The sequence below is a fragment of the Bison bison genome, unplaced genomic scaffold (genome assembly GCF_000754665.1).
Source record: "Bison bison bison isolate TAMUID 2011002044 unplaced genomic scaffold, Bison_UMD1.0 scf7180017864456, whole genome shotgun sequence".
Classification (NCBI taxonomy): Eukaryota; Metazoa; Chordata; class Mammalia; order Artiodactyla; family Bovidae; genus Bison; species Bison bison.
In genome coordinates this window covers 30,338,618-30,362,106 of record NW_011495018.1, presented here as the reverse complement: position 1 = coordinate 30,362,106, position 23,489 = coordinate 30,338,618, and the positions used below count along the sequence as shown (strand labels likewise).

At 39.2% G+C, this 23,489-nt stretch overlaps 1 protein-coding gene across 2 annotated transcripts in view; it reads left to right on the top strand.

Moving 5' to 3' along the window:
• Positions 1-16,597: 16,597 nt before the first annotated feature.
• ABCC2 (ATP-binding cassette, sub-family C (CFTR/MRP), member 2) overlaps positions 16,598-23,489 on the top strand; it is a 70,205-nt gene continuing 63,313 nt past the window's right edge. Inside the window, exons 1-2 of one of the 2 annotated variants that reach the window (XM_010859539.1) lie at positions 16,598-16,909; positions 19,047-19,220. In XM_010859539.1, coding sequence (XP_010857841.1) covers positions 16,877-16,909; positions 19,047-19,220 — 207 coding nt within the window. In that variant the 5' untranslated portion in view covers positions 16,598-16,876. Of the gene's footprint in view, positions 16,910-17,284; positions 17,876-19,046; positions 19,221-23,489 lie in introns of those variants that run through there. The other variant, XM_010859541.1, reaches the window with a different exon arrangement.

Here is a 23,489-nt window from a genome sequence, read left to right as displayed (position 1 = left end):
GGCAACCCACTCCAGTACTCTTGCCTGGAAAAATACGTGAACAGAGGAGCCTGGCAAGCCATAGTCCCTGGGGTCACAAACTGAGCCCATGACCAAGGACACTGAGCATAATATAATTGGAAAATATAGTTTCGGCAATGATTTTTTTAGATTTGACCAAAAGCAAAAATGGGACTACAAGTGGGACTACATCAAACTAAAATCTCTGTACAGCAAAGAAATACATCAGTGAAATGAAAAGACAACCTATAGCATGGAAGGAAATATTGGCAAGTCATATCTGATGAGGGTTAAAATCTAAAATATATAAAGAGCCCATACAACTCAATAGAAAAAAAAAATGATTTAAAATGGGCAGAAGAATTGATCCAAATAGACATTTTTCGAAAGAAGACAAAGAAATGGTCAACGGGTACCTGAAAAGATGCTCAACATCACTGGTCATCAGCAAAATGCAAATCAAAACCATAGTGAGATATCACCTCATGTTTGTTAGAATGACTATTACCAAAACAACAAATAATTGTTGGTAGGGATGTGGAGAAAAGGAAATCGTTGTGCTGTGTTGGTAGGAATGTTAATTGGCGCAGTCACTATGGAAAACAGTATAGAGGTGCAGAATTAACATGAGCCAGCAATTCCACTTCTGGGTATTTATCTGAAGGAAATGAAGCTACTGTCAAAAAAGATAACCATGTTCACTGCAGTATTATTTACAATAGCCAATACAGGGAAAAAAGTGTCCATCAGTGAATGAATGGATAAAGAAATTGTAAGATGCTGTACACCTGAGACTAACACAGCTTTGTAAATTGACTATATTCCAATAAAAATTTCTAAAGAATAATAAGTTGTAAGATACACACACATATATATATATATATATACACAATGAAATATTCAGTCAAAAGAGACGGAAAGAAATCCCGCCATTTGCAACAACATGAATGGATGGACCTTGAGGGAATTATGCTAAGTGAAATAAATCAGACACAGAAAGACAAATACTGTATCATTTCACTTGTATGTGGAATCTAAAACAATAAAGGGAACTCATAGAGAATAGATTGGTGGTTGCTAGAGGTAGGGGTGGGAAAAAGTGGATAAAGGTGGTAAGAAGGAAAAAATTGGAGAGTGAGTTTCCCCTCCAGCCTTTGTTGTGAAGGTTTCATAGCAACCTTCTTTAGCAGAATTAAGAGCTTTCCAAATCTCTACAGTCTGACAATTGCAAAGGAAATATCTTTAGAAAAAGTCTTACTGGTAACTCACTGGCTTGACTAAGTTCAAAGTCCTCTAAACCTCCTTACAGCTTAAGCCAGTCAGAGTTCAATGAAGTTCAGACACCTATCTTAAAGAATGCACTTTATACTTAGAAATTGCTCAGAAGTCAATTACAGTTCATGTGTTTGAAAATAGGAGACCCATAAACAAGTCATCCTGTTTTTTCAACCCATTCACAACTGTCTGGTCACAAGATGCCAAAAAGATGGTCCTTCCCTTTATAGGTCAAAAATGAACCCAAGTCGAAAGTAAAGATTATGAAAATAGCAATTTTATTTATATGGCTCATATCCATATGCCTAGCACTGTACTTGTTGCTCTATGGATACAACTCCCATAGTCAAAGAATTTTAAGTTGAAATTATATGATTGAAAGTTCAGATTTTTTTTCCTTTAAATAAAATATGGACCTCCTCAAACTCCTTTTGCAAATAGTACTTGGTAATCTCTCTCAAATATGTCCCCAAATGTCAGGTGAAAAAGCTAAGTGCTAGTGAAAGCACTCCCCAAATTTCTCCATATGTGTGTGAACAAACATGAACATACAGAGAAATGCATTTTTAAGTCTTGACAGTACACTTAAAGATACTGTCCAGCAAATTTTCACTGATTTGGCCATTTTCATGTTCTCAGTTCATAAAACTGTCTATAATAATAATAGCAGGAGTCCAACCATAAGTTATAAGAATGCATTTGGTATTATGAATTTAAATAAATTCCTAGTAAAAGGCCACCATATGTTAAGGTAGTGCTATCCACTGTGATAAGAATAAACTCAGCTTTATCTTAACAGGTTGTTTTGGTGCTGTTTTACTAGAACTTGTATTCCACAGAATTCAACATCTTACACATAATTTCTTTTAGCTTATTTTCTTCATTCCTCCAGTTCCTCTGAAAGCAGCCACTATCAACAGTTTCTTTTGTATCTTTCTAGAAATTTTCGTAATTACTTGTATTTAATTGCTGGTAAAGCTATGTGGTTTTCTATGTGATAATTACAATACTTAGATTGCCCCTCCCATGTTATTTTTGTCAGATGTCTTCCCTGTTTGGTTACTTTCATATTGTATAGGTGTCCCTCAGTATCGAGGGGAGATTGATTCCAAGATCCCCCTGGATACCAAAATCTGCAGCTGCTTAAGTCCCATGTAGAAAGTGGTGTAGTTTTTTCCTGTAACTTACACACATCCTCCTGAATACTTTAAATCATCTCTAGTTTACCTATAATGCCTAATACAATGTAAATACAAATAGTTGTAAATATCAATATAATGTAAATACTATGTAAATAGCTGCTACTGAATGGCAAATTCAAGTTTTGCTTTCTGGAACTTTCTGGAACTTTATTTTTCTCAAATACTTTTGGTCTGTGATTGGTTGAATCTGTGAACGTGGAACCCAGGGATACAGAGGGCTGACTGACTTTTATAAAAGTCTCTTGAAAATTAATAAAACAAAAAATATTGTGTAGACATGTTTCTATTTTCTGATATCACCTTTTTTTTTTCCAGGACTCAGAAGAGTATTATTCTCTCCAGTGCATATCTCTTTATGCTAGCCCATTTTCTTCTCCTGTTTTATGACCTATCAAAATATATTTTATGGTATGATGTGAAGCAAAGACCTAAATTAATTGTTGTTATTATTTTTGGCTGCCCCACTCAGCTTGCAGGATCTTATTTCCCCAACTGTGGACTGAATGTGGGACATGGCGGTGCAAGTGCCGAGTCCTAGCCACAGGACCACCAGGGAGTTCCCAGTTACTTCTTTTTTATACTAAAATGCTTCTGTCTAAAAAACATTGAACTGCTCATCCAATTCTCTCTAGTTTGTCCACTGTTAAAATTTTATTCTTTGACTTTACTAGGGACATTATTCTGTACCATCAATAACTAACTTTTACTATTTTTTAAAGTATATGTTTTTAAATTTTTTTAATTAATTATTTTAATTGGAGGATAATTACTTTACAATATTTTGATGGTTTTTGCCTTGTATCAACCAACATGAATCAGCCACAGTTATACATGTGTTCCACCATCTTCATTTTTTTTTTAAATCTACATAAATATTTTATTAGTTGACTATTTTGTTAGGCTTTAGGTCTAGTTCAATGAGTTCATTAATTATTTAAATTTGTTCTTTGAAATTTGTTTATTCAACCAGAAAAATTTCACTATATTTCAGGTTTTAATATTAAAAAATAAATTTATAATTAGTAAAAGTATTTTTAAGTTATTGTTTAATTACTTGTATGTCCTTTTTGGTCTGGTTATTCTAAATACTCCTGTTTGTTTTACAGCACAAAAATGTGCAGATTATCTTGGTGAAGAGTTTGGAAGTAATTATTTGATTAATTCATATTACTGTTTTTAGCTTATACTATAGGAACATGAATATTAGACTCAATTAAAAAATACAAAGGGAAAAGCAATATTTTTACTGTTACCACTGGATATCTATTTTAAGATATTGCACAAGAAAGAAAACCTTTTTTAAGTTCATGTGTAATCATTAACTAAAAGTATGCAATTCTTTGGTTATCTTGAACATTGAACTTTTGTAGATTCTTCAAAGTTACTTAAGTGCAACCACTTATTAATCAACATTTGCTTACTAAGTAGAAATGATCCAGCATATTTTTCCCCCAAGTCATTATGATCAAATATTTCCTTCTACTGGATTATCTCTATGCAATCAATTATTTACAGGACACACACATTGAGTCATTAAGAAGAGATTTTTGGAAGCCATTTAGAAGAGATCTGGGAGAAATTATTTTACTTAAGACCATCAGAGCTAACACCAGAATCCAGCCAGCTTTCCTGACACCTTTACATGTTTCAGTCTTTCTTAGTACCTACTTTAAATATCAATTATTACACTTTAAAAGAGAGAATTCACAGAACACCCTATCTGATAAAACAGAAGCATCCCTGAAAATGTGTATGTTTTTGAGATATTCAGAGTACATCTTCAGGGCAGTAGGAGAGTTTGTGATTTAGAGAAATCCTGTGGTATATCCTTTGGTAAAGGGAATCACCACACTATTTTTGTCTTTTGTGTAAAATTTTATTTACATTAAATTGTAACATCTTGGAGGTCTTCTGGTCAGACTTTCTCCCCAGAGCATACTTTCTCCAGTCCTTTCTACACTGTAAGAAGTGGGATGACATCTGTTGATGTTTTCGCTAAACAGATAAGGAACATTATTCTTTGTAAATTGTGGGATGTAGGACTGTTTTCTGAACCTCAGTTTCCTGATTGGTAAAACTGGAATAAAAATGCCTACCTCATAGGATTATTGTGAGGATTAAATTAGATAAAATTTTAGAGTGCCTACATAGAAATATATTTGTTACTTAAGAAACCCATGTGAGGTTGACATGTAAGATGTTCATTAAATGAGTGTTCTCTTAATGCTTGTAGATCATTGATAAAAATGTCTGAAGCCACCACAGACTCTTTTGCAATGCTAATAGAGATCTTCCTCAGGTTATATCATTAATATCATTTTGTTAATTTCTTTGACTATATAGTGTTTCAAGCAATTAAAGGTCCATGTAAATATACTCGCATTCTGTCCATAGAAAACATGATGTGTCTTGTCAGGTGCCTTGCTGAGTTCAAGATATACTCTACCTACTGCCAATGTAATAATCACATCAAAAAAAGGAAATTAAATTACAAAGAGTGTCCTGCCTATGTTTTCTTCTAGGAGTTTTACTCTATCCAGTCTTACACTTAGGTATTAGTCCATTTTTAGTTTATTTTTGTGCATGGTATTAGAGAATGTTCTAATTTCACTCTTTTCATGTAGCTGCCTGATTTTTCTAGCACCATTTATTGAAGAGACTGTCTTTTCTCCATTGTATACTCTTGCCTCCTTTGTTGCAGACTAATTGACCATAGGTGTGTGGGTTTATTTCTGGGCTTTCTATCTTGTTCCATTGATTTATGTTTCTGATTTGTGCCAATACCATACTGTTTTGATCACTGTAATTTTATGGTATAGTCTAAAGTCAAAGAGCCTGATTTCTCCAGCTGACAGTGTCTTTTACAGAGCAGAAATTTTAAATTTCAATAGAGTCCAGCTTGTTAATTTTTGTTTTCTTTCATGGGTCATGCCTTTGGTGTTGCATCTAAAATGTCATTTCCAAACCCAAAGTCATCTAGATTTTTCTCCTCTGTTGTCTTTTAGGGGTTTTATGGTTTTGCATTTTACATTTAGGTGTATGATCAATTTTGAGTTATATTTTGGGGAATGGTGTAAGGTATGTATCTAGATTTTTTTTTGCATTTGGATTTCTAGTTTTTCCAACATTATCGAAAATATTGTATTTTCTTCATTGTATTGCCTTTCTTCCTTTGTAAAAGATCAGTTAACTATATTTATAAGGCTCTGATACTGGGCCCTCTTTCTGTTTCATTGATCTATTTGTCAATTTTATCTGTCATACTCTTAAAGTCTGGTGGTGTTAGTCCTCCAACTTGGTTTTTCTCCTTCAATATTGTGTTGGATGTTCTGGGTCTTTTGCCTCTCCATATAAACTTTAGAATCAGTTTGTTGATATCCAGAAAATAACTTGTTGGGATTTTATCAAATTGCAAAGAATTGACATCTTGACAACAGTGAGTCTTCCTAACCATGAACATGGGATATTGCCCCTTCTTTGCATTTTTCATCAGGGTTTTGTAATTTTCCTCATACATATTTTGTTAGATTTATTCCAAGGTATTTATTTTTTGAGGTGCTAATATAAATGGTGTTGTGGTTTTAATTTTGAATTAAATTTTGATTTGTTCATTGCTGGTATATAGGAAAGTGATTGATTTTAGTATGTTAGCTTTGTATTGTGCTACATTGCTGTAATCACTTATGAGTTCTAGAAAGATTTTTGGATTTTTACATAGACAGTCATGTTACCTGAGATCATCTTCCTTCCCAGTTAGTGTATCTTTTCTTTCCTTTTCTTGTTGTTGTTGTTTGTTTGCGTGCTTGTTTTTTGATTAGCTATGAATTCTAGTTTAATGTTGAAAAAATGAGGTGAGAGGGACATCCTTGCCTTGTTCCTGATCTTAGTGGGAAAGTTTCTAATTTCTCATCGTAGGTATGATGTTAACTATAGGTCTTTTATAGACCATCTTTATCAAGTAAGGAAATTCCCTTCCTCGTTGTTCCTAGTTTCTGAAAGTTTTTATCATGAGTGTGTGTTGGGTTTTATCAAATTATTTTTCTACATCTATCTATGGATATGATCATGTGATTTTTCTTCTTTAGTCTGACATAATGGATTACATTAATTGATTTTTGAATGTTGAACCAACCTTGCATACCTGGGATAAGTCTCACTTGTTTCTGATCTGTAACTCTTTTTATACATTGTTGGATTTGACTTGCTAATATTTTGTTGAACATTTCTACATCTATTGTTTTATGTTAAATCAATTAAGAATGCGAAAAAAGATTTTTATTTTACCTTCACTTATTCCTTCTCCAGGGGCTTCCCTGGGGGCTCAGTGGTAAAGAATCTGCCTGCAGGATTTGACCCCTGGGTCTCCCTGGAGAAGGAAGTGGCAACCCACTCCAGTATTCTTGCCTGGGAAATCCCATGGACAGAAGAGCCTGGAGAGCTATAGTCCATGAGGATGCAAAAGAGCCAGACATGACTTAGTGACCAAACAACTGCATAACATTCCTTCACCAATTCCTTCTCTCCTTCTTTATGTATATCCAGGTTTCCAGCCTGTATCATTTTCCTTTTCTCTAAAGAATCTTTTAAAAACAATTCTTGCATGGTAGGTCTATTGGCCTCAAAGTGAAAGTAGCTCAGTCATGTCCAACTCTTTGCGACCCCATGGACTGTAGCCTGCCAGGCTCCTCTGTCCACGGAATTCTCCAGGCACAAATACTGGAGCGGGTAGACATTCTCTTCTCCAGGGGATCTTCCCAACCCAGGGGCAAAACCCAGGTCTCCTGCATTGTAGGCAGATTCTTTACAATCTGAGCCCCCAGGGAAGACCATTGGCCTCAAATTCCCTCAATTTTTGTTTTTGTTTGTCTGAGAAAGTATTTCTCCTTCATTTTTTTTAAAGATTTTTTTTTTTTAAATGTGGACCATTTTAAAAGTCTTTATTGAATTTGTTACAATGTTACTTCTGTTGTATGTTTTGGGTTTTTGGCCCTGAGGCATCCCCAATCAGGGATCACACCTGCATCCTTGCATTGGAAGGTGAAGTCTTAACCACAGGACCACCAGGAAAGTCCCTCTCCTTCATTTTTTGAAGGATACCTTTGCAAGGTAGAGTATTCTGGGGTTTGTTTTTATTTTTTTTTTTTTCTCTCAAAACTTTACTTTCTACTTACTTGCATTATCTTAGAAAAGTCAGATGTAATTCTTTACTTCTCACTAGGTTAATGTTTTTTCCTCTGAATTATTAGGATTATATTATTATTATTAGGATTTCTTCTTTATCTTTTATTTTCTGCAATTTAAGTACATATGACTAGCTGTAGTTTTGTTTTTGTTTGTTTTAACATATATCTTGCTTGATGTTCTCTGAGGCTCCTGAATCTGTGCCTTGGTATCTGGTATTATTTGGGGGAAGTTCTCAGTCATTACTACTTCACATATTTATTTTGTTTCTTTCTCTTTTTTCTTCTGACAGTCCCATTATGTGTATGTTATACATTTTGCAGTTACCCCATAGTTCCTGAGTAGTCTGTTGTTGTTGCTTTTTTCCAGTTTCATTTCTCTTTGCTTTTCAGTTTCAGCATTTTGTATTGAGATATTCTCACATTGAGATTTTTTTTCCTAAGCTGTGTTCATTCTACTAATAAGCTGATCACATACATTCTTTATTTCTGTTCTTATTTCTATTAAGTGCTTTTGACTACCAGCATTTTATTTTGATTCTTTTTTAGAATTTCTGTCTCTTTGCTTACATGGTCCATCTACTCTTGCATGCTGTCTACTTTATCCACTAAAGTGAAGTGAAGTGAATTCGCTCAGTCGTGTCCGACCCTTTGCGACCCCATGGACTGTAGCCTACCAGGCTCCTCCATCCATGGGATTTTCCAGGCAAGAGTACTGGAGTGGGTTGCCATTTCCTTCTCCAGGGGATCTTCCTGACCCAGGGATTGAACCCAGGTCTCCCACATCTGAGCCACCAGGGAAGTTCCTAAAGCCCCTGACATATTAATCATAGTTGCTTAAAATTCCTAGTATGATAATCCCAACATTCCTGCCATATCTGAAGCCTGCTTCGTCTCTTCAAGCTGTGTTTTTTTGCCTTTAGGAATGTCCTGCAGTTTTTTCTTTCTTTCTGGCCACTCTGTGAGGCATGTGGAACTTCCCAGAAACCTGTGCCCTGCCCTCTGCAGTAGAAGCTCAGCGTCTTAACCACTGGGCCACCAGGGAAGTCCCATACACTCTGTAATATTTTCTTGATAGCTGGGCACGGTGTACTGGGTAAAAGGGACTGCTGAAGATAAGCCTTTAGTAATGTGGAGTAGGAGTGAAGGGAGAGGAAGTGTTCTATGATTCAATGATTATGTCTCAGCCTTTTTGGTGAGACTGTGCCTTTGGACTGTGAACTTCACAAGTGTTTTTCAGCTTCCTCTCTTAGGTGAGACAAGAAGGCTAGAGTGGGCTGGAGTTGGGTATTTCTCTTGCCCCTAGGTTGGTTTGGCTTAACCCAGCAGGTTAAGCTCTGAAGGCAGACTGTTAAGAAAGAATTCTCTGGTATATTTCAAATGATTACTTTTCCCTTCCCCTTGCCAAAAACATTAGGAGATTTTTCTCTGATATTCACTGTGAGAACCTCCTCAAGGTAAAACTCAAAGGTGTGTGGGGTTCCCCTATAACTTGAGGGCCTTGGATCTGTTTTTGTTTTTTGTTCTTTGGCCACTCCTCACAGCATGTGGGAATTTTAGTGCCTAACCAAGGATTGAGACTATGTCCCCTATATTGGAAACATGTAGTCTTAACCCTGGGACTGCCAAGGAAATTCCAATCCTCTTGAATCTTTTTGATGTCTCAGACTTGACTGAGACTCAGTCATCCAGAGGAGATTTGTTAAGATCCAGAAGCAAATGAATGCTGTCTTGGAGGGATTCACAGAACTGCTTTTTACTGATTTGATTAAAAATTTTGATGAAAGTAAGCTGGAGTTGCTGATGTTCAACCTTAACAATGTGGACATGAATGACTGAAGATAGTATTTATTTACAAGATGGGCTACTCCCCAGACCACCCTATCATTCAGTGGTTCTGGAAGGCTGTTCTGCTGATGGATGCTGAGAAGCATATCCAGTTACTGCAGTTTGTCACAGGAACATCCTGAGTACCTATGAATGGATTTGCCTAACTTTATGGTTCCAGTGGTCCTCAGGTATTCACAATAGAACCATGATGGAGTCCTGAAAAACTGCCCAGAGCGCACACATGCCTTGAATTACCTCCAAATGAACCCTTTGGAAATTTTCGAGAGAAATTTCTCAGGGCTGTGGAGGATCCTCCGGGATTCGAAGGTGGATTAAGCGCCCCCTGCCTTGGGATGGTTGGTTGGTTGTGGAGTGAGTCCTGCTCGCACGTTTGTATTTGCCTAACAGACTTAACAGTGGCGGTGGCAGAAGAGCAGTCTCAGGGAGTGAGTGACTCTTGGAGCAGAGCTTTCGCTTGTGCACTTGCCCAAGTTCAGATATGGGATCTCAGTCCCAGGTCACATTCTCGCATTTTCTACCACAAATTATCAACAGGGTAATATCCACTGAATACACTAATTACGTTTCAGGAGGATTTATTCTACTGATGTTATGCCGCTGTAGGCAAGGCCCTTAATATTTTATATACTTTAAAAAAAAAAACCCTCTCAGTGACCCTGACTCTCAAAAACTGAACCTCTATCAATTAGTCAATTATAGTTCAGTTTTCTCTACCTTGGCACTGATTCTGCAGAAATTGTAGTTCATGGATTTTTGTTCTAGTAAATCATGATTCCCTGTACTCACCTGGCTCCCCAGTTTAGGGGACAGCAGTTTGCCCTGTGATCTCACTTCTCTTATCCTTCTTAGAAAAGTTGCTGACTTTTCAGTTTGTTTAGCTTGATATTTGTTAAAATGGAATGGTAACTTCAAGCCACTCACATGCCAGAACCACCCACTTCTTTTCTCATTTAATATTATATGTATATTCCATCTGCGTCAGTACATATTCTATAATCTAAGCATTTGTTCTGATGAAATTTAGATCCTCTACTCTCTTCTTTTGGCTATGCAAAATATGTAAGTACAAACAAGTAAAAATCCTGCTTGTCTTGGTCAACCACAAATTGACACCTGCCATGGGTGCTTGCCATCTACCTCTATAAGAATTAAGTTACATGCTGCGGCAGCTGCTGACCTCCAACACCCCGAAGGAGTTTAGGGTGGAGAGCAAAAATGAGGCATTCTACTCCAGGAAACTGGCAGGACAGGTCTTTAGATAGATATTCTCAGGAGCTGATTTTATGAGCCCAATTCTTGTATCTCCTCATATCTAAAAAGCTCAAAAGTTCTTCACAGTGACGATAGTTTCTCATGACTAGCAGAAACTTCACGAGACCAGCAGAAACTTTCTACAAAAAATATGTGCTTGAGTGTATGTACTCTCCTTTTGCCAGCATCGCATATATACTGTCTTTTCCCCTACCTCTTTGGAACAGTTTCTCAGAGCTATCTGAGGTGCTGTTCCCTGGGCTGCAGTTCTCACATTGCCCCAAATAAAACTTAACTTGTAACCCTCGCATTGTGCGTTTTTTTAAGTCGACATTTTAAAGCATGATTATAATTTATGTTAGTCACCTTTGATTCCTCTTACTTGCAATAGACAGCATGAAAGTTTTCATTTTATTTTTAGAAAATGATCCTGTTCACACCATACCACTCATCCAGTCTTCTTTTAAAGCCCGATGAATATTACCAAGCATAGCTAATTTGCTGTCACAACTTACTTGCTAGCCAAACTCAGTGAATAAATCCTCCTCCATTCACTTGAGAAATAGAGGTCTAACATCATTATCAGAGAATAACTTAGGTCTTTTGTTAGATCTGCAACAATGGTGTTGCTTTTCAATCAAATTTTTAAAAGAATAAAACTTGCTTAGAGTTTGGCAACTTATAAATCTTGATTTATGTAATGGATCATTTAAATGTTTTAATTGTCTAACTTTTAATAACAGTTTCTTCTTTTGCCTTAGAGTTCTGAAGGGGTGCAAAGTGGAATTCTGTGTTAATTTAGAAGCTTTAGTATGCTAGCCAAGGAAAGCTGACCCCTGTATGCTGGAGGTTTTTGCTTTCCGTTTTAAAGCTCCTTGGATGTTGTCCTTCATTGTCGTTTAGTCACTCAGTCGTGTCCCACTCTTTTGCAATCCCATGGACCCTAGCCCTCCAGATTCCTCTGTCCATGGGATTTCCCAGGCAAGCATTACTGGAGTGGGTTGCTATTTCCTTCTGCAGGTGGTCTTTCTGACCCAGGGATCAAAGCTGCATCTCCTTCATTCACAGGCAGATTCTTTACCACTGGACCACCAGGGAAGCAGATACTATCCTTTATTAAAGCCAGAATTTCCTACAGAGGTTTATGCATTTTTTTATCATCCCTGGTAAAGGAATTTGATTTTGCAAATGTTGACAACTAATGGGTAAACATGAAAAAAACTAATGGTTTAGAGGGAGGAAGAAGGCTCTGAGCCTTAGAATTGCACATTGGTATATGTGCAGTATACACAATGTACTATAACTCTGATCAGAAGCACATGATGATAACAACTTCTGAAACATACAGTTTTAAATGCCAGGAAATGTAACCCAGCAGGACCGTATAGGGCCTTTCTGGAACAGACCCCTCCCTCGTATCCTCTGCTGAAGTACCCAGATAATAGTATCTGATGCACGTTTCCTGAGTCGTTTCACAGATGCCAAGTTGGAGAAGACTCGAGAGTTCCTTGGACTGCAAGGAGATCAAACCAGTCAATCCTAAAGGAAATCAGTCCTGAATATTCATTGGAACGACTGATGCTGAAACTCCAATACTTTGGCCACCTGATGTGAAGAACTGACTCATTGGAAAAGACCGTGATGCTGGGAAAGATTGAAGGCAGGAGAAGAAAGGGACGACAGAAGATGAGATGGTTGGATGGCATCACTGACTCGATGGACATGAGTTTGAGCAAGCTTTGGGAGTTGGTGATGGACAGGGAAGCCTGGCGTGCTGCAGCCCATGGGGTCACAAAGAGTCAGACACGACTGAGCAACTGAACTGAAAATCACAACATGGAAGAGATTAACTACTTGATAATCATGAGCACATAGCTCCCAAACCTCCTGAAGTCTTAACACTGCCCTGTTACCTCACCATCAACCAATCAGAGAGTCGTGCATGAGCTGATTGCCTACGCAGGATTCCCCTCCCTCGGGTCACTTTTCAAAATGCTTTGCTGGAGCCTAGGGATGAGTTCTGTTGTTTTGAGTGGTACCTCCCCTGGGCTCCTTGCTTGACGGCCTGTAGTAAGTGCTGCACCTTTCTTCAGCACAACCAGCTCAGTAGACTGGCTTTACTGTGCACAGGCCAGTGGACCCAAGTTTGGTTCGGTAGCAGAAATGCCAGAATTATAACAGACAAAAGCAAATACACAAGGCTAACAAACACAGATTTCCTGTTGTCTGGTAACAGCCACAAAATGGATTCCTGTCAAATGCCACTTGGCAGAAATTGCCACTGATGAATGGTCAGACATCCAAAATCCCACATTGCTGGTACCAGAGGAGAAGACTAATTTGATAAACAAAAATCCGAAAAGCCACTTGGCTAGTGAGAGCCAAAAAGCTCAATACTGTTTATACCACTCACCCGAAGAGCCAGGAAAGGTAAGCTGTGGACCCTGCTCCGTTGGAATGAGGTTTGTTTTCAGGCATGTACTTCTCTTGGGCTCTGATAATAGAACTCAGGTGGGAAAGTCGATAAGGCTTTCTGGGTGATTTACTCTCATCGCTGCTTCCTACTTTCTATTTTCTTAGAACATATTCTGCCCTGCTGCCTGCTCCTACCCCTCCAGCCCCCAACTTGCCCTTTCCAAGGATGGCTGGGTGATCTTACATCCCATGAAGGTGGAATTGCACTAGAGGGGTTCTCTCAGCTCTTCTGCATCTGCCTTAACTTTCTGTAGGTGAAAGCTTAGAAAACCTCAGTGTTCACTCTCAGCTCTCCTAACTGCCTCCTTCCATTTTGTTGTACTGTTCTCGGCACTTGGTAAAACTGGTGTGGCAAAGAGTTTGGGACTGTGCAGTCTTGAAACCGCCCAACTCAGATGGGACTCAGACCCAGCCAAAACCGAGGTTGGGACTTGAACCCATGGGCTAGGACTCGAATCCACTGTCTTTTAATTGATATAGCACACCTGGTCTCAGGACTTAATGAAGCTCAGGTTCTCTTTGTTTCAGCACGGAGGAATTCAGTGAGAGGCAAAGTGATAGGTAAAATGTGGGTTTACTTAGAGATACATACTCCACAGACAGAATGCTGTTCATCTCAAAAGGTGAGAGACCCTGAAATATGGGGTGGTTAGTTTTTACAGACTGGGTAATTTCATAGGTTAATGAGTGGGAAGATTTTTCCAACTATTTTGGGGAAGGGGCAGGGATTTCCAGGAACTGGGAAAACGCTTTTGGGCTTTTATGGTTGGCCTTTGTACTGTCATGGCACCTGTGGGCATGTTATTTAGCATGCTAATATATTACAGTGAGGGTATAATGAGGCTTAAGGTCTAATGGAAATTGAATCTTGTGCCATCTTGGACCTGATCAGTTCTAACTAGTTTATGTTCAACTGTGTCATTCTTGAAGGGCTGTGCCCTGCCTCCTCTCCTGTTTCACTCTTTCTTGGGCTCCTCTGTCAGCCCCACGAAAGACCTAGAAAAGTCTGTTAGAAAATAGACTGATTTATCCTCAACCCCCTTTGTGGTAGACTTCGCCTCCCTGCTGCATTTCAGCAGAGATGAAAGCTGCTGTGGCTCTCTTCTGTGTTATAAAGGTCTTGTTTCCGAGGTTTTGTTGGCAAACTTTTCATTAAAGGGTCAAATAGTAACTATTTGGGGCTTTGTGACCCAAGAGGCAAAACTGAGCAGTCTTTTTTTTTTTCTTCTTTAATTTGGCTGTGCTGGGTCTTAGTTGCAGCACACAGGATCTTTGCTGCTGCATGAGGGATTCTTTTAGCTTTGGCATGAGAAATCTCAGTTGTGGCATGTAGGATCAATCTAGTTGCCTGACCGGGGATGGAACCCAGGTTCCCTGCACTGGGAGCAGAGTCTTAATCACTGGACCACCAAGGAAATCCCCAAATTAAGTAGCTCTTATTGAAAGGCTGCTCATATTGAAGAGCTGCTCATATTGAAGAGTCTTTTTCACATTTTATAATTAAAAATGTAAAAATCAGTCTCAGCTCCAGGGCCAGACAAAAATATAGGGGTCAGATTGATTTGTCCCATGGGTGAAAGCAATCTCTTGTTTAGTTCATGTAGATTTCTTTGTATCCTCACTGGTGAGTTTTTAAAAAATCTATATAACGATGTCATCTTTCCAGCTTGTTTCTGTTAGTATGGTCAGAGGGCTGTGCCAAAAACCACTATGCTAATGTCATGCCTTTATCTGATCCTGGATCTGATCTCATTCCAAGACCTAAATCATTTTCTTTTGTTATAGACACATAGAAAAGTGTGGAAGTTCATCTCACAGCTATCTTCTCAGAAGATAACTAAATGACTTTGAATAAAATATATATATCATTCAGGTGTTAATAGTCCAGAACATATCCACTGGTACTAGTGGCAAATATTTTTATCATTTGTGAATTTGAATAACCAAATTATATTTAACCTTAGGCCAATCATTAAAATATAGTATAAATTATACACATATGTATGTGTACATTAAAGTAGACATTATTCTTTTGTTAGTCTCTGTTGATAGTCTGTATATAACCACAGAACAAAGGGCTTTCTTGTGTTCACAACCAAAATGGTTCCACTTAATCCTCCCAATGATGGTGTTTGCACTTTAATATGTTGGTAAGCATGTCTGGTTGCCATTATTGTAGAATGCCCTAATTTTTGAAAGAACATTTGCCTTACTAGGGGAAGCAGATAATGGGGAATGTCCAAGAAGTTTCAATCTAGAAACACTTAGAAATGGTTCAGTTCAGTTCAGTCGCTCAGTCACGTCTGACTCTTTGCGACCCCATGGACTGCAGCACGCCAGGCCTCCCTGTCCATCACCAACTCCCGGAGTTTACCCAAACTCATGTCCATTGAGTCGGTGATGCCATTCAACCATCTCATCCTCTGTCATCCCCTTCTCCTCCTGCCCTCAATCTTTCCCAGCATCAGGGTCTTTTCAAATGAGTCAGCTCTTTCACATCAAGTGGCCAAAGTATTGGAATTTCAGCTTCAACATAGAAATGGGTAAGATGGTAAATTTTACATTACACGTTTTTTACCACAACACAAAAAAATTTGCTTTAAAGATATTATTACATAAATAAATCCTGACAATTATGTAAACATCAGAAAATACAAGCAAAAAGGAAAATAAAATCACCCAGAACATTGTATTGCATGGATGGATAAATCATATGTAGATTCACAGTTGGATTTGCTATTTTATAACCTGACTTTTCAAGCAAAGTTTACACTTTTTTAGTTGTTTTTTTCTGGCTACGTTGGGTCTTAGTAGCTGCGCAGGGGCTATATATAGTTGCAGTTAGCAGGGGCTGTTCTTCCTTGCGGTGGGTGGGCTTCTCATTACGGTGGCTTCTCTAGTGGAGCATGGACTCCAGGCATGTGGCCTTCAGTAGCTGCAGTGCACAGGCTCAGCAGTTGCAGCTCCCAGGCTCTGGAACTTGGGCTCAGTAGTTGTGGCACATGGGCTCAGTTGCTCTGTAGCTCTGGGATCTTCCCAGACCAGGGATCGAACTGGCATCCCCTACATTGCAAGGTGACTCTTAACCATGGACCACCAGGCAAGCCCTTACACTATTTTTAACCATGTTTTAAATTCTATGTTCTTAATTGAAAATACAGAGAAGTAGGATATTTCACACTTCTATAAACTCTAAGACCTCAAGGCAGAAGTGCAACGGCACATTTAGGGGTACATGCCTTTCTGTCAATGCTTCTTTTTTTAGGTCATGTGTCCTCAGGAGAAGGAAAGTCTCCTCCACTCCTGATTTGTCAGCCAGCTCTACTGACGTCTTTCAGTGGTTCCTTTCAGGTATAAACCCATCTATAGAGGCTTCTGGTACTTTGGAAACAGGTGTGTCTACCTTTCCCTGGGGCTTTTTAGTCACATGTCTATCTACTGGGTAATGTGAATACTCATCTGAGCAAGGTTAACGATTAAATTGTTGAGTTAAAAGGTCAGAAGACCTGCTGTTTGTTGGAACATCAGAATAGGAGATAAAGAACCTCTTGAAACTGGCCTTCTACCTTCTCTGAGGAAAAGAATAAATAAGAAACAGCACAGTCATACAAGAGTCTTCATCCCAGAAGTGATCCAGGAATCATGCTGGATACTTTCTGCAACTCTACTTTTTGGGTAAGTAAATCACACTTATTCTCACTGACTCTTTTCAGCTCAGGATAAGTAGCAGATTAGCTTAGAGTGACCACTAATAAGAACTAGAAAAGTTAGATATGCAGTTTGTCTAAAGCTCAGGGGTTTTGTTTGTTTGTTTAAAGATAAATCATATTCTATGTGGGTGAGATAATGTATTTATTTTTCTAAGATACGTTTATCGCATCCCAAACTCTTTTCTCAGAATAGGTAGCTGCAAAATTGCCTTCTCTAAAGAGAAATATGGGAAAAGCTTCCAATTTCATTAATCTTAGGAGGAATTGTTTGTGGAATAGGAGGAAGAAGAGATTATCTATGTTTGAGTTTTATTGAGAAATGTTGATGTTGAAATGATACTGATATGTTCTGCCAATTAGTGAGATGGACTACAAGTTGAGGCTAGGGATGCAAATTTGGGCATGAAGAGCACTGAGACAATTTTCGAACCGTTAGAGCAGAGAATAAGACAGGGTGAGCAACAGTACCACATGGTTTAGTGAAACAGAAATTTAGGGATTTTGAGAAATCCTGGTTGGCAGACTCGTAGCATCAGAATCAACTGGAGTGCTCGTTAAATTAGCTTAACCATCTTGGTAATTCTTTCACATTCTAAAGTTAGATAATTTTACAAGGAGAGCGGAATGAGATAGCGGAGCACATGGACAGCACTTCCCATCCTAGAAAGAAACTGGGCCCCAAGGTGCTCGAGGCCCAGACGTGGATGATGCTGAAAGCTCAGCTTCTCTGTCAACCAGTGCCAAACTGAATCTCAGAGACAGAGTTCTGGGTGAAGTAGAAAAGAATAGCTTTATTTCTTTGCCAGGCAGAGGGGGCCACAGTGGGCTCTTGCTCTCAAAACCGTGCGTCCCACCTTGCAGAAGATAGTGAGAAGTTTTATAGTAATTGTTCAAAGAGGATGTGACCAGCTCCTGGACATTCTCCTGATGGGTGAGTAGTGAGGAAAGTAGGAAAAGCATTGTTTCCAGCTGGCCTGGGGTCTGCGTGCTTGTGGCCAGCTTGCTATCTTTAATCATTAACTTCTCCCACCTGGAGGGGGTTTCAGTATCTGCAAAATAGCTCAAAGATATTGTTGTGTGTATCTGTTGATGGGGAAGCAAGGACCTTGTCCCTAGGCTGAGCTTGACCAGTTTGTTTTCCCTCTTATCTCACATCCCCTTCCTTCCCTAATTAAAAACTGCTTGAATCTGCCCATTGGAACTCAAGGAAGTTTCTGGAGGCTGAATGAAGGCTGTTTCCTATAAGGCTTTGTGCCCAGGAACCCCACCGGGCCCTGCACAGTATCGTATACAGCACAGGAAAGGGGGGCTTACCATGCCCCAGGATCTCACCAAGTCATCTCAAGAGAGTTCTGAGAATCATTTGACAGATCATCTTGGTCAGGGAACCTCAGTCTTAAAGAGTGTGCAAACAGCTGTACAAAGCAAAAAATGTTTGCAAGAAGAGAAAGATCTACCCTCACATGACTCAGATACAAGAACTGGTGCCCCCACCTTCACCTCCCAAGATACTTCTGTTTATTGCAGGATGCAAAGTCTAGTAGGAAACTTGGTGGGAATAAGCCTTCCCTCCAATGTGCTGCTGCTGCTGCTTAGCCTAAGGCCCCTTCAGGTTCCAACTTAAGCCCTTGGGGCCGTAGGAGATTAATTGCCCTAGTGTAAGTAAGCACTCTGCTGCCTGCAGGTTTGGTGTTTGCCTGTGAGTTTGGTCAGTGCTAAGAACTAGAATACGTTTTTATATCCTAGGATTATTCTCCTCTTTGGATTGTGGAAGGGTCCCTCTTCTTCCCACAACTTGGCAGATGTAGTGAAATTAAATCTGTACAGCTGGTGGAGAAATTCACTTAGAATCGCAGAAAGAACGGTTTTTAGAGGTTTGTATCATTTGGTCAGAAAAGTCGCCAACCGGCATTAAATGGTGATGTTTATATCAATGGAGTTGGATAGGAAAATACAGCTGGTTGAAGGGTCAGGCTAAATAGGGATATAGAACTGAGTTAGAACTGTTTGGAAGTGAGGGTAGGGGTGGTAGTGGGCTGGGGGTTGGTATTCTCTCTTCAAAAATGCATATATCCAACAGTCACTCCATTTTGCTCCCCCAGAATTCCTCGTTGTTGGATAGCCCGGAGGTGGACCTGCCGCTTTGTTTTGAGCAGACTGTTCTGGTGTGGATTCCCTTGGGCTTCCTTTGGCTCCTGGCCCCTTGGCAGCTTCTCCATGTATATAGATCCAGAACCAAGAAATCTTCTATCACCAAACTCTACCTTGCCAAGCAGGTAAGGGAACTCTACTGTTTTCAACCGAATTTTGTAGTATGCAGTAGAGAACATTTCTCGGTGGTTCAAGTGTCTTCTTCCCTGTCTGGGCCAGTTTTCCCAGGTTCTGCTGTCTCAGGTAGAGCCGTGCTCTGGAGGCCTCTGCTTCCACCTGCCCTGTGCCTCACTGACCCCTGCCATATTCCCTAGTTAAGATTACTTTGATTTTTGCATAAGAATGACTCTGAAGTCTTATGGATATTGGACGCCAGAAACACCAATGATGAGTAATCAGTCAGTTGAATAGCTGTCTTTTCAGCCTTTGAGAAGCAGACACTGGATTATCTTTTTGCTGCATGTGTGTGTGCTCAGTTGTATCCAATTCTTTGTGACCCCACGGACTGTAGCCCGCCAGGCTCCTCTGTCCATGGAATTTTCCAGGCAAGATCACTGGAGTGGGTTGCCATTTCCTCCTCCAGTTGATCCTCCTGACCCAGGGATTGAACCCACATCTCTAGTGTCTCCTGAATTGGCAGGCAGATTCTTTACCACTAGCGCCACCTGGGAAGTGCATGAATGTATCTTCAAGCTGTTCTAATTAATCAGGAGACTGTAATTCAGTTGGCATCTACCATGAGGTAAAAATGAACTAAGAAAAGTGTCTGCACCACTCAGGCAATCCGAATATCATTCTTCTCCACAGACTTGGATCTGAAATAGGGCTTCCGTTCCCCCCAGAGTCAACCCTGGGTCTGGGTGGTCACTCACCGTAGAGGAAGGATGGATATGTGCTCACTGTGACCTGCCTGAGCAGGGAAATAATGGAAAGGGCTGCAGGAGAAAGCCCAGGAGGAATGAGTGTAGGTGCCTCCCAGCCGACTGCACTGATTAATGCAGAGAAGAACTTGTGGGAACGGGGAGATCTTCAATTGAGCTTGTAAAGCTCCCTCTTAGTAACTATCACCTGCTGCTTTTCACTAGGGTTTTTCCTATCTTGTCCTGATTATTAAATAGGATTTTAGACAGACAAATTAGATTTGGTGTTCTATGAGCATACAGATCAATGAACCCAGGTTGTTGCAGCCTAAAAAGAAGGCAGGAAGAAATTTGTCCAGAGGAAGTTGACTTTGCACAGACACTCTGAGGTGGTGGCGGGCCTCGTCTACTCTGGATAGAAGAACAGCCTGGGAGGGCTTGGAGCAGGGCCGCTGTCTCCCTCATAGAGCTGAGTGCCTGGCACAGGGCCAAGCACTTGGCATGGCATTTGCTGAATGCTGATAAATCCATTCTAGGAATAGGAATGGGATCAAGAGTGGGTCATTCTGAACATCAAACATCACACTTCAGTACCTTGGGGATGAGACAGATCTTCTGGCTAGTCAGTCAAGTTAGAGAGCTATCATTTTCTGGAGCTTCTAAGCAAAGGTTGGATAATCAGTAAATCAGTATCCCATTTCTTATAGCTATTAACTTTAAAAAACTTTATTGAGAAATAACTCACATATCTTATAATACAATTTTACCCATTTAAATACAATTTTTTTTTTAGTATTTTCATGATCTGTGTAAGCCATCACCACAGTCAATTTTAGAACATTTTCCTCCTCAAAAACAAATCCTTTATTCATTAACCCATATCTCCCCACCTCCCCTAGACCTAAGGAACCAATAATCTACTCTTTGTCTCTGCAGTTTCCCTGTTCTAAACATTTCATATGATTGAAATCCTATAATATATGATTGAGTGGCTTCTTTTACTTGTTATAAGGTTTTCAAGGTTCACACATGTTGTTCAAGGCTTAACCATGATATTCCATTATATGACTATATCACATTTTGTTTAACTTTCATAACACAAACCTCTAGATAAAACTCAATAGATAAAAATAAAAGCAGTGTATTTGTTTTTTTTTTTATTTCTATAACTAATGATCCACTCACCCTTGCTCATAGCTTATAATTTATGCTTTTTTTGTCCTCCACCCTGAGTGAAAGGTACAGATTAGCTTCCTGTTAAAAATTTCAAGATTCCTCTGAAACAGTCCAAAGTATAACTCCTCAGAAAATAAAAATTCACTACTTCTATGAAATTCACCTTCTTCTTGGCTCAATCCTCAGCTTGATTTCATATCTTCACTTCCTATTCTACTTGCCTTTGGGCTGTTCCTCTCTGACTCTCTTTTTTTTTAAAAAGTATTTCACTGCATTTCTTGGTATGTGGGATCTTGTTCCCTAACCAGGGATTGAGGGATGTTAGTTCCCCAACCAGGAATTGAACCCACATCTCTTTCATTGGAAACATGGAATCTTAACCACTAGACTGCCAGGGAAGTCCCCTCTGACTCTCTTCAATTGTTATTGTTGTTTGGTCATTAGTGCAGGGTTTATCTTATCTGGACTAAGTCAATTTGTTTGACTAACCTGATGAGAGACTACCAGTTTGTTCAAAGGTGCACCCTTTGCTAAAGGGACCTGTGCCCAGCACACATGTATACCTGTGGCGGATTCATTTTGATATTTGGCAAAACTAATACAATTATGTAAAGTTTAAAAATAAAATAAAATTAAAAAAAAAATGAATGAGTGAATGAGCTCATATTAAGTCCTAGGGGAACAAAAAAGGAGTTTTGTTCTAGAGGTTATGAAGTAGGCTGAGGTCAGATATACAGCAAAAATGGGCTTATTGTTGAGTCAGTGAGATATGGAAGTCATCTTCAAGTATTTGTAGCAGTTTAACATAGGAGATTGTCTAGCTCATTCTGAAAGTGTCAGTCAGTAAGATTAAGTTGGTGTAGGTTGTTCCAAGGGAGCTAACTTTAGCTAAACATACAGAACTTTTTCTTTTTGTGTGTGGATGATTTAGCTTTTTATCCTTTATTCTTATATAAGTTTAAAGAAAATCAAAGATATAGAAATTATTTTCCATTCAGCTGTATCAAAAGTTAAGAACTTAAATTTGAGACAGCTTTATCAGTTGACTTTTCTTTGAGAGGGTTTTAAATAAGTTCAGTTGGAAAGACCATTACAAAGGTGGAAGAACTTTCTAATAGTAATAACGGTCTGATAGTAGAATGGTCTGCTGGGGGATATAGTTCCTGAAAATGTTGAAACTGAAGTTACACATTTGTCTTCCAGAGAAGTGATGAAAATAGACACCCTATGTAATGGGTCAGAAGTTCAGTCAGAGTGCTTTCATAAAGCCCTGGGGAAAGGAAGACTGTGCAGCGGCGGAAAGATATTAAATATAGCCAAACCACTTTTTTTTTTTTATAATACCAATGAGGTTGTGTCCCCTTAGGAAGTTGAGTTCAGTAAACTCCACGTGCACTTGAAGCTCCTCCAGTGATTCAGAGATCGAGTGCAAAGCCTATTTAAGGACTTGGTAATCATTAAACAGGGCTTCTCTCGTGGCTCAGCAGTAAAGAATCTGCCTGCAATGCAAAGACGCAGGTTCGATCCCTGGGTTGGAAGGATCCCCTGGAGAAGGAAATGGCAACTCACTCCAGTGTTCTTGCCTGGGAAATCCCATGGACACAGGAGCCTGGTGGGCTACAGTCCATGGGGTCACAGAGTCAGATACAGTTCAGCGACTGAACAACCACAGCAATAATTAAACAACCATAATGTTCCCTTGAATGGGATTAAAAATTATTTCTGATTATAAACAATGCATTTCTGTAGAAAGCTTGAGTATGTGATTATTGTAGAAATTTTGTTGACTCTAGGGAAAGAGAGGATGAAATCATTGATAATTGTTATCACTCTGTACTTCTGTTTTTAACGTTTTTGGATGTTTCCTTTTACTCTCTTTAAAAAACTAAATAAATACAAATGAAAAAATCACTTCCCTCAACCCTCTACCTTCTAGTTTTATTCTCCAGAGGCTGCCATTTCAAAGTATTTTGATGGCTACCTCTGTATCTTCAAATAATGTTTTCATTCTGTGTTCCTTGATCCATCAACTTCAATAAAGATCTATTTATGTCCTCTATAAAAGACAAGGAATTTATTCATTGACCCAACTCCCTAGCTTCCTTTGCCTCTCTTCCTCTCTCTCTCATATCAGATCAGATTAGATCAGTCACTCAGTCGTGTCCGACTCTTTGAGACCCGATGAATCGCAGCACACCAGGCCTCCCTGTCCATCACCCACTCCCGGAGTTCACTCAGACTCACGTCTATCGAGTCAGTGATACCATCCAGCCATCTCATCTTCTGTTGTCCCCTTCTCCTCTTGCCCCCAATCCCTCCCAGCATCAGAGTCTTTTCCAATGAGTCAACTCTTCCCAT